Below are 12,132 nucleotides of genomic sequence, written 5' to 3' on the forward strand. Positions count from 1 at the left end.
ATTTCAGGAGCTGTAGGGGGGGCATCGTGGTAGAAGAGAGAAGAAGCCCTATTGTGCTATGGGTAGCTCTTCCATTGGCTTCTGGTAGTGGGAATCAGCTGAATCCTGCCCATGGTCTACTAAAACCTCAATGTTTTTCCACATGTAGACCAGGACTCTGAAAAGTCTTAACTTCATCTATTCAGAGTTATTTCAGAGCTAATTATATATTAGCTTAAGTAATTTCTTTGGTCTCTCTGAACTGAATTTACTGTGGCCAGACGTCTGACTGTCCCGAGCATCTTTGAATTCAGGCAAAGTGCTTGTCTTCTTCCAACATGTCCTTGTCCACATTGACAGCTGACAGGGACTCTCCGCCAAGCGAGGGGGCACCACGCTGATGTGGTCCTGGCTGACCTTGCAGTGATTCTCACCTGCTGCTATCAATCAGCTGGAAATGGACACAAGTGCTAATCACCTCCATTGACACTACTGGACAAGTGGGCTGCAATCCATTTTCACCTGTGCACATCAATCGATTCCCCCATCTCAGGTGGAGAGTAAACACCATTTCTGATGATTGGTGAGAGGCAAAAGGCAACCATTCCCAGGAAAGAAGCTGGCTCCATTAACCCATTGGGTGCCACTGTGGAGGGTGTTACAACGTAAAAGCCATGGACGTGTCTGTCCCCACACTACCTTCCAAAGGAAGGAACTAAAATACCATCTAGTCTAATCCCTGCTTTTCTAGAGGCTCACTGCAACATTGTTGGGTAAATTTTGCCTAACATACACATTTTTGAAAGCATTTTTTTCCTTATCATTATGTGTGTTATTTTCAGTAATATATGTATTTATGCACACTTTACGCTAGAATAGAAATTTTGGTACACATTACTTGGCTGGAGAACAGCATTGCAAAATATGGAGAAGTGTGGTGCTCGGTCTGAGTTTTGCACAAAGCTGACAAAATACAGCTACCCATTTCCGTTCCAGGCATTCGTGCATGCCGGTGGAGCACAAAGCCCATTCTGCCCCATTCCACGCTCTTCCAGGTCCAAAACAACCCATGTGTTGGCGGTTGCACATCAATTGAATGGTCGCAAAGCAGTTGCCGCCTGTAGTTCAAATTACCAGGTGCACTAATATCATATCCTATGGCACCAGGTCAAATTGGCGCCTCAGAATTTTCAGTCCTGTTTGGTAATACATAATTAGCTTTGGACTGAGCTTCTTGATGTACAGGGCTTAGTACGTATAAATCTTTATTTTTCTTCCTTCCTTTTGAAAATTCAGTCTATATGTTTTCCCTACCTTCTTTCCGATTCGCCTCTCTTTTGAAAATTCAATCTGTCAAGACAATTCAATAACAACCTTAGCATTTAATTGTACCCTAGGGCACAATAAAAATCGGCAAGGATGATAGCTGCTGGTTAGTGTGCCCCCCTGGTTTTGGTTAACTTCTTTTGGAAATAAAATAATACAAACCCCTACGTTAGGCAGCCTGGCTTTGTGTGTAGCGAGCACTATGCTTCACAATCTACAGGGAAAACCTATTTTAAAAATCCAAATTGGATCCACACACTTAAAAAACTGGCATGGGGCTGTGCCATTGTTCAGTAAAGGAAAACATCCTGTTTTGATTTACACATGCGGTGCTCAATTTAACAAGTGTAGCTGTGGGCGATTGGAAAACAGTCAAAATGGTGAATACGCGCCTTACTCTCAGTTATACAGTTTCTTAAAGACAATTTGTTGCTGTTGTGGGCCCCCCATCTCCCACCCCCATCACTCATTCTCCTGGCATGTTTTTAAAGCTACAGGCCTGCCTCTTGCCTGGTGTATTTTGCAGGCCTAGACACAACATATGTAATCCAAGTGCAATCCACTAACAGGTAGCACAAGGCAGGTAGGTTATATCAGAGATCACCAGTCTTTTTAGATCTGTGGGCACATTCAGATTTTTGAATGACTGTTGCGGGTGTGCCACCCCCTCTGGTCACTTCCCTCTCGCGGGTGAGCTACCCTTCTCTGAGACAGGAAGAAAGAGTGTGTGTACCCACTCACATACATTTTACTTTTTCTAAGGGACCTGGGTAAAAGTTGTAACCCATCGAATTAATTCAACTCTTGAGAAGCTCATTCAGCTGAAATACGAAGTGGGGAAAAGCGCCATTCTTCCAACTTCCTCCTTCAACTCTAAACCAACTTCATGACAGCTGGAGCAGTACAGAGCGACTTTGTGGACACCAGGGAAAGACCTCAAGAGGGTCCCCATGGGTGCCATGCTTGTCACCCCTGGATTATTATAATCCTGGAGGGGGGGCGGAAGCAGGTGAGATGAAAACACAATATAAGAGTAGTGGGTGCTAGGGAAGGGATGAAGAGGGAACAAGAAATTAAGGGGGCTATCAGGGTAGGTCAGAGGACAGCATTTTCAGATTCTCTTTATTATATATTTTTATTTATTACATTTATATTCCACTCTTCCTCCAAGAAGCTCAGATCTCCTCCACTACTTTATTATTTATGTATATATTGCCTATACAGTGGTACCTCGTGTTACATACACTTCAGGTTACATACGCTTCAGGTTACAGACTCCACTAACCCAGAAATAGTACCTCAGGTTGAGAACTTTGCTTCAGGATGAGAACAGAAATCGTGCTCCGGCAGCATGGCAGCAGCGTGAGGCCCCATTAGCTAAAGTGGTGCTTCAGGTTAAGAACAGTTTCAGGTTAAGAATGACCTCCGGAACGAATTAAGTACTTAACCCGAGATGCCACTGTATGCCAAAATGGCTTCTAAGTGGTTTGCAACTATAAAATCAATGGTAAAATCCAGATTAAATTAAAATAAACAACAGCAATTCCACTAGGGCAATTCAAAGTTGTTAATTAAAATATGCAATAAAACAAGCCATGACAACTAAACCAAAACAAAAATAAAAAAAATAAAAAATTGACCAGTAGCACCTTATAGACCAGGTAAATTTGTTCTGGTATAAGCTTTCGTGTGCATGCACACTTCTTCTTAAGTGTGCATGCACAGGAAAGCTTACACCAGAACAAACTTAGTTGGTCTATAAGGTGCTACTGGACAATTTTTTTATTATTTTTATTTTGACTGTGTCAGACCAGCACAGCTACCTACCTGAATCTGATAACTAAACCAGTTCAACAACTGCTAAACCATAAGATCAGAAGTTCAGTTCAGCAGAATACCTTATTCTCACAACAGCCCTGTGGGGTAGGTTCAGCTGAGAGACAGTAGCTGGCTTGTCATGCTACCAAAAGGGCAGAATTTCACTCACCATGGTGAGTAGTTAGTGCAATTGCAGACTCCTGCCTACAGATCTGCTTAGGCTACAGGTAGAAACCACTCTCACTTCTGAGAATCCTGAAACTCTCCAGGATAGAGATGGAGAAAGCAGACGACTTAAGTAAACACACAGGGAAGTGGGAGCCACTGGTCCCTCTTCTGATATCCTTGAGTGGGTTTTTGTGTGTGTTTGCCAAAGGTGAGTCAATCACAGTTCATAAGAGAGGTGTCCAAGAGACAGCAGGTAAACCAGGAAGCTTTAAAGGAGGCAGAAGTACTAGAACATAGGTGGGCAAACTAAGGCCCGGGGGCTGGATCCGGCCCAATCACCTTCTAAATCCGGCCCACGGAGGGTCCGGGAATCAGCGTGTTTTTACATGAGTAGAATGTGTCCTTTTCTTTAAAATGCATCTCTGGGCTATTTGTGGGGCATAGGAATTTGTTCATTCCCCCCCCCAAAAAATATAGTCTGGCCCCCCACAAGGTCTGAGGGACAGTGGACCGGCCCCCTGCTGAAAAAGTCTGCTGACCCCTGTACTAGAATATGGAAGTGGAATGCCCAAAATACATATGGAGATGCTTGAAGATGCAAAAAGGGATCGAAGATGGGCATTGGTCTTTCTTTGCCACCTCTGGAAGTAACTAGGTACCTGTTGGAATGGTAGCCAGTTTAAGAACCACAGGAAATGCTTTGCTAGTGATATTCTATTTACATTATTTATAATCCACACCTTCAGCATACATTTATGTTCCCAGTGTTTCTTTGTAAGAAACAAAAATGAAAAGGTGCAATTTAAGAGTATTAGTAACAAAATAATTGAGTATTTGGACCTAGTAGTCCGTGTTTCCCACAGAGCAAGATACCTCTAGGAAGCCCACAAAGCAGAGAAACGGGGTAACGCCTCTTCACCCACCTACCCGGTTTGTCCTCGGTATACTGTTCCTGCACGTGGAGGCTCTATTCAGCCCTTAAGACTAAAGAGATGCTTATAAGTGATCTCCCTCCCTGGTGGCTTTCTCTGACATCTGCAAAAACCAGCGCGTTTTAATGATCTGGACCGTTTTGAAAGCGCTTTGCAGGACAGGTGCTCGCTGAGCCGCCGCCCCCTAGAACGCGAAAGCGGACAGGCGGAACAAGGGAAAGGAGGGCGGGAAACATCACGTGGGCTCGAAGGGGACTCCGTGGGCGGGGCTCATCTGTGCACGTCAGAGAGCGGGAGAAAGGCTGAGCGAGCAGGGACCATAGAGTCTTGAATGCCTAGAAGCACCCGTTTCTCGCGAGAAGCTCAAAAAGCACCCCGTAGACGTCATTTCCCTGCGCCGCGGCGCGCCGGCTCTTTTTCCGCCGTCTCGCTGTGTCACTGTTCCGCGCTCTCTCCCTTCGGCCCCCTAAGTTCAGTTGCCCGCTCCTGCTTTAGTCGCTGCCGGCCGGGCCCGATGGAGTACCTCATCGGCATTCAAGGGCCCGACTTCGTGCTGGTGGCCGCTGACACCATCGCTGCCTCCAGCGTCGTCCAGATGAAGCGCGGTCAGTCCCTGGGAAGCGGGCGGGGAAAAGTGAAGGCAGGGGCCCCTCGGAGCGGGAGGGGGGCGGTCCGCGGGCCGAGCGCTTGCTTCGCACGCGTAGTGTTGGTGAGATCTATCCCTGGCGTCTCCGCTTCTTCGAAAACGAAACTGAATCCAGGCTAAGTTAGTCTCATTCGAGTTCCCGTTGGTGGAATCGGTGGGATTTGGCCTAGTAGTAGTTAACTTTTCACGCAGGACCTGCATGCCAACCCGGTAGTTATAGTTCGGTTTCCTTCGCCATAAGGCCCCAAGGCGGGCTACAGCATTGCAAATAGTTTGAAACAGATGAGAGTTGCAATAATAGGGTGGGCACCCCAAGGTGAAGAGGTGCGGCTTCTCGAAAGCTGTGTAATGAAGATCCCAGGCGCACTTCGGTGTGGAGAGGATTCCACAACTTAGGAGAGGGAGTGCAGTTCAGTACCAGAGCACGTGCTTTCTGTGCAGGGAACATAGCTGTCAACGTTTCCCTTTTTTAAAGGGAAATTCCCTTATTCCAAATAGGATTCCTCGCAAGAAAAGGGAAAAGTTGACAGCTATGGCAGGGAGTACCAGGTTCGGTTTTTGCAATCTTTACTTTAAGGAGAAGGGTGATGCAAAAACATCTCTGTAGAATATAGATGGGTATGCAGGAGGGGTCTGGGAAATCCCGGAAAGTCACATCTGGTCATAGTTGTGGTTGTGGGTCTAGGTATAAAGCAGTTTCCTTTTTTCCTGTATTTTTTCATGGGAATGGGCATAGCTCAGTGGAAGAGCACATGCTTTGCATGCGGAAGATCTGAGGTTCAATATTCAGTTAAAAGGTCCATGTAGCAGGTAATGGGAAAGTTCCTTTATCTTGGAGAGCTCCTGTCAGACAGTACAGTGGTACCTCAGGTTACATACACTTCAGGTTACATACAATTCAGGTTACATACTCCGCTAACCCAGAAATAGTGCTTCAGGTTAAGAACTTTGCTTCAGGTTGAGAACAGAAATCGTGTTCCGGCGGCGTGGCAGCAGCAGGAGGCCCCATTAGCTAAAGTGGTGCTTCAGGTTAAGAACAGTTTCAGGTTAAGTATGGACCTCCGGAACGAATTAAGTACTTAACCCGAGGTACCACTGTACTGGGCTAGAAACGCAACTTGGCTGATCTTGCTTCCTATATTCCTAGCAGTTAGATTGGGATGGACTTCCAGGATCCACTTTTTTCCCCACCATCCATAAGCTTGTGCAAAAGACATGCAAGGGCTTTAACTCAGTGGCAGAGGATGGGCTCTGCATGTAGAAGTTTGCCGGTTCCGTCTCATACCCTAGTGAGCTCCTGGTAGACAGTGCTGGGTCAGATGGCCCAATGGTCCAGCTTGGCATAAGGCAGCTTCCTATATTTCCACTTAACATGAATGGATTTTGAGTTGAAGAATATTTGTTGAGCACCAGAGTTGAGCTGTCTTGCCACAGAAAAATCCACTGACACTTCTGCCAAACTTTAACTGCATCATACAATATGAGATCCATTTCTTATTTAAATGTCCATAGGCTGTCCATGTCCAAAGTGGGGTTAAGTGGGCTCTGTTAACTTGAACTGTTGCATAGAAGTGTTGATGGAACAGTTTGTAATGGTGAGGATGAGCAAACATGCATTTATCAGAATTCCTCCTTCTTCACAACTATTAAAAGACGTAGGAGCCATGACCTCCTTTGCATTTGGTCGTTCTCTTTCTATAAACGAGCCCTGAATAAAATAGAAAACAGAAGTGATGCAATTGCTGTATATCATCTTCAATTAGAGCTAGTGATATGGGGTAGAAAAAATTCTAATTTTCCTGTATATTTTATTTAGAAATGCATAGTTTCATAAAATGAGAGGGCAGTCCAAATGCCTGGCCTGCAGTGGCAGGGCTTGATGGAGTGGGATGGCCACCACTACTCTATCCACAGTCCTGGTGTTCATGTTGAAAGGGGAGAGGGCATTAAAAAATGCCTCGTCTCTGTACCAGCTCCAAGGCTGTGCAAGAAAGAAGCTCAGCAGCTCAGGATCCAGCTATTTCTATGCTGTCCCCAAAACACGCCATTTTGGGGGTGTCCACTGACTACAGCTGCTTCACCAGGTGCGCTGTGGTGCTTCTCATCAGCAGGGCAGCAGAGTGGAGGCCAGCAAGGCTGGGCAGAGGGACACCATCTCATTCAAACCTCCTGCACATGACAGATCAGGGATTTAGATTGCTCTGTCCGTCCGCAGTGTAATTAATGTGATGCAAGTTAAATTGAACAACTGGAATGAATACAATGCTACGTGCAGCAATTCAAGTGTGTTAAAATAGGTATGTTAATAGCTTGTAGGACTTCCATTTCCCTCACCCCAAAGTTTAAATAATTCAAGGGGAGTGTGTGCTATTGAGTTGCCGTTCCAAGTAAAGTCTTGAACTTGTTTTAATGCACCATTTTAAACTGTACTAAGTGCACTTTATCATTTTTTCCACATTATTTCAGTACTTCCAGCTACACTTAGCTATTGGAAAAACTTTTTTGAGAGTTATATAGCATATAAAACTAATGTAACATACTACTTACAATCAGAGCACCACACTTTTATGGCAATTGGTGGTTTTTTAAAAAAATTATTGATTGTTGGAAAACTCATCACTTGTAAATCTCAACCCAAAGGTTGGATAGCAGTGGTCTAGGTCAACTCCCATCAGCCCCAGCCAGCATGGCCAATGGTTAGAGATGATAAGTCCAGCAACATCTGGAGTTTTGCAGTTTCCCACTCTTCTATAGATTATGTTTATTGTTGCAGGTGGAACCTGCCACCAAATGTTGCATTGTGTAGTGCTTCTTTTCAAGATTTCAGCTTCCCATATAAAGTACTACAAAACTTTCCCCCTTTTTTTTCAATTACTGTATATCCCCATTCTAAAAAAACCCCTACCATGTCAGCCAGCATTCAGTGGCCACTGAGCATGCTCAGAAGTCAAGGGTTTTTTCAGGAGGTCCACCCTCCTTGGACCCAGTGAATTTTGAATGCTGGAGTGATTTGTTTGTACCGCAGTAGCCCCATGGGCAACATTCTTTGTTAGTGCATTATGCAGAGCAGCCTTCGTCAACCTATAACTCTTCAGATGTGTTGAACCACAGCTCCCATCAGGCCAGCTGTACTGGCTGAGGCTGATGGGGCTTATAGCCCAACACATCTGGAGGGCACCACATTGAGCCTTTGCCACCTTTTGCTTTTGAGAACTGGTGACAAAGACTCTCTTGACATTTTGTTAGCTTTCCTTCCCATCCCATTCAGATCCCAGGGAAAATCTCTGCAGTTAGTTTTCCTAAACTCCCATCTGCAGAAGTCTGTCTGTCTCTCTCTCTCTCTCTCTCTCTCTCTCTGTGTGTGTGTGTGTGTGTGTGTTTTAAATTATTTTAACAGCTGCAAAATACTCTGCTAATCCTGTTAAAGGATGGAACGTATCAGAAACTCTTAAACATGTCCTCCAGGGAAGATTATTCAGCAGTAAACAGCAAATGATGGAGAGGTTCTGATACGGAGATTTAAACTCTTCTGTGGAGGGGATCCTAAATACATAGAATGTTGCTTTTCCCAAAGACACAAGGGGCTTCTGGGAAATGAATTTAATACATTTATCTATCATGTATTATGCATGCTGAGGGTAAGATGAGATTGCAGAACCATTAGTGGCATATGAAAGCATTCTTCCTCTGATTGGTTGTAGTAATAGTAAAGTCTTTTTCTTTAAAAAAACACACTTATTTTTTCAAAATTTTACTTCCAGAGGAAAATGCATCTCAGTGATTTTCATTACTTTCTTTTCTTTCTTTTTTTAAATAATATTTATTAAAAAATTTAAGGGTTACAAAAAGCAAAAGTAAAAGTAATAACACCATATTAAACAAAAACAAAACAACACATCACAATAAGGAAAAAAGAAGAAAAGAAAAAAAAGAAGGAAAAAAAACACAACTAATCTTCCCATAGCTTATCTTTCATTTGCTTGTTTCCTTGACCTCCTCACACCTCCCTTTTTTGTATTCTAGTTTGGTTAACTATTTCAGCAAATCCTTTCCATCTTTTCCAATTTTTGTTCTGTAATTTATCTCAATATGATGTAACTTTACTTTCCCTCCTTCACCAATTGACAGTCTATTTTTTCCTAAACCCTTATAACATTTCTGCTAAAACCACATAACTTCATTCCCACATCCTTCTAACATTCATTAATTTTACAATGTTTCTGTAAATAGTCTTTAAATTTCTTCCAATCTTCCTCCGACTCTTCTCCCTGGTCTCGGATTCTGCCAGTCATTTCCGCCAGTTCCATGTAGTCCATCACCTTCATCTGCCATTCTTCCCGGGTGGGTAGATCTTGTGTCTTCCAGTACTTTGCAATAAGTATTCTTGCTGCTGTTGTAGCATACATAAAGAAAGTTCTATCCTTCTTTGACACCAATTGGCTGACCATGCTCAGGAGAAAGGCCTCTGGTTTCTTCAGAAAGGTATATTTAAATACCTTTTTCATTTCATTATAGATCATCTCCCAGAAAGTCTTAATCCTTGGGCATGTCCACCAAAGGTGAAAGAATGTACCTTTGGTCTCTTTGCATTTCCAACATTTATTTTCGGGCAAATGATAAATTTTTGCAAGCTTGACTGGGGTCATGTACCACCTGTAGATCATTTTCATTATATTCTCTCTTAAGGCATTACATGCCGTGAACTTCATACCTGTGGTCCATAACTGTTCCCAGTCAGCCATCATAATATTATGTCCAACATCTTGTGCCCATGATTTTCATTACTTTCTACCCCTCTCCCTCCCCATGACTTTTAGCACTTCCTAAACTCTGCATAGTTTCAGACTTCTTTTCCTTATTTTTTTTTACTGCTGCCAACAAATTAATCATCTGCCTGTCACTGATTGATCTAGTAATTGTAAACATTTATATTATGAAAATGTTGGTATGGGTGGCTGTTTAAAGATTAAAAAAAAACTTAAGTTCTTCAGATCTGATTCTGTAATTAATCCACAAGTATGCAAGTCTTGTTTATTCAATAAGTTACTAATGTTTTGACTTTGCCCATGAAGGGGAAATAGCCCTTGTATTAATCAGAAGACTCTGCTCATTTTGCTCTCACTCTGTCTCTCAAAATGAAACACTTCACTGTAGCTTGTCCTTATTTCTGACTGGTGTGTTTTTCCTCCATCATCTTGATTTAGATCATGATAAGATGTTCAAGATGAGTGAGAAAATCTTGCTTCTATGTGTTGGGGAGGCTGGGGACACTGTCCAGTTTGCAGAGTATATCCAGAAAAATGTCCAGCTCTACAAGATGAGGAATGGTGAGTACTGTGTGGTGCTGTGACACTGAATGTATAGAGTAGAATAAAGAAGTCTAGGATTCGGCATTGGTAAGCTGTATGCTTTCTAAACACTGCAGACAAAACCACAAGAATTGTGATTATGTTAGATCCAGGCTGATAACTCTCTCTCACCCCAGATTTGGCATGCACCTTGATTTGGCTCAGTTGCAGAGAATGGATCTGTGCCCCCTCCACTCCATGTCTCAAATCTGTCACTCTAGCAGTTTTCTTTCCCCACTTCTCATGAATGACACTGCTGAGATCTACAGAGCACTTCTGCCAACTTGGGGGGAAATTTACATGCTTGCAGTTCTTTTCGACTCTTAAGAGTCAGTCTGCACATCCGGAACAATAGCATAACTGGGGTGTTTTACTTCAAGGTCAAGGTTTGGGGTGGGATCCCATAGTTAATTTCCTTCATCTGTATTCAAAGAGCAAGAAAACTCTCTGTCTTTAGGAGACTAGTACTTCAAGAATAGAAAAGAGTAGGATAAATACACACATTTTCTAAGGGGAGGGAGTTTTTTTACTTGAGGATTCATTCAAAATATTGATTTCCTATCCACCCACCCACAATTTGGGGAGGGAAGGTCCTAACAGAGTGGTACTAGATAATTCTGCATCCTTGGATTAACTCATAAGTCTTCCATACACCCTTGGTGCCCATGCTCCCTTACTTCAGTCTATGTGATCACAGACCTAATCAACTACAATTGCACAAAAGTGGAATTTGCCATTATATAATTCAGTTTCACCTGAAACCAGCAACTGTCTAGAAGTTGCTGCATGCAAGCTGTGATTTCTGCATTGCAGGGGCGTTGGACTAGATGGCCCTTTGGGTCCCTTCTGTCTACAATTCTAGCTGTTCTCTCCCTCCATAGACCTGGAAAGGAAGTAATATTAAATGCCCAGGTGACAAGGCTGCTGACATTCTCTGCCCCAACTCATCTGTTGAGGAAGGCTTCTGGTCCTGACTGCAAGAGGGTGGAGTATCATTGCTCCACTTTAGTATTTGTTCAATGTTTTTTTAACAAATACTGTTCTTTTCTTTGCAAACCAGCTGAAGATGTTGCTGTACATATGTTAGGTATTCTCCTAAAATGAATTTCCACTCACCTTCTGTTTATTAGCAGCCTTGTACCTGGCGCTTAGGAATTCCAAGAAATCAAAATATCAGTGCAGCTTTGAAATCAGCGTTTAAAATCAGTGTAGTATTGAAAAGTTCAGTTTGCCATCTTGATTCAAAATGTTTTCCACTTACATCCAAACAGCTGAAAGCCTCTGTGATATCTCAAGAGGTGTCCAAATGAACAGCAAACAAATTGCCAAAATATATAGTAGATGATTATTTCCTTTTCTTAACAGGGTATGAATTGTCTCCGACTGCAGCTGCCAATTTCACACGCCGAAATCTGGCTGACTATCTGCGGAGTAGGGTGAGTAAGGCAGCTTTCAGAAGTTGTTCTTTCTCTCTGTTCAGGAGGTCCCCTTGACCTTTCAGTATGCTATGGGTCATGGGGGCTTCTGGAAGAGGGGAGAACCGTCCACAACAAGGTTGGGCAGCACTCATCTCCACCAGCAGCCCCTGCCCCATGTTCAGAGTGGTGAAGGGAAAATTTTCCTTTTGCAAACTTAAGCTCTAGTCCATTGATTTTGTTAAATAATGATTTCAAAGTGGCAAACATAGTTGCCTCAATTCTATTGGCAGTGCGAGATTTTGTGAACGCTGCTCATGTACAGTATTAATTGTAGGGCAGTGGCATGTCAGCTATCAGGGTGGATAAAAATCAATGTTTTAAAAAATAATGATTAAAAAAAATCAGATTTCTTTTATTTAAAGTGGATTTTTAAAATAAAATGCTTTTGGAGGAAAAATCTTTCTAAAGATCGTTTTCTATTTAAGTTACATTATAGA

At 43.0% G+C, this 12,132-nt stretch overlaps 1 protein-coding gene across 1 annotated transcript in view; it reads left to right on the top strand.

Annotated features, from left to right (window-relative positions):
* The first annotated feature begins 4,624 nt into the window (after nt 1-4,624).
* The window catches only part of PSMB2 (proteasome 20S subunit beta 2), a 28,223-nt gene continuing 20,715 nt past the window's right edge, over nt 4,625-12,132 (top strand). Inside the window, exons 1-3 of the mRNA XM_081871723.1 lie at nt 4,625-4,828; nt 10,074-10,196; nt 11,583-11,653. Coding sequence (XP_081727849.1) covers nt 4,738-4,828; nt 10,074-10,196; nt 11,583-11,653 — 285 coding nt within the window. The 5' untranslated portion in view covers nt 4,625-4,737. The remainder of the gene's footprint in view (nt 4,829-10,073; nt 10,197-11,582; nt 11,654-12,132) is intronic.

This window comes from Podarcis erhardii, assembly GCF_964252035.2.
Source record: "Podarcis erhardii genome assembly, chromosome: 7".
Taxonomy (NCBI): domain Eukaryota; kingdom Metazoa; phylum Chordata; class Lepidosauria; order Squamata; family Lacertidae; genus Podarcis; species Podarcis erhardii.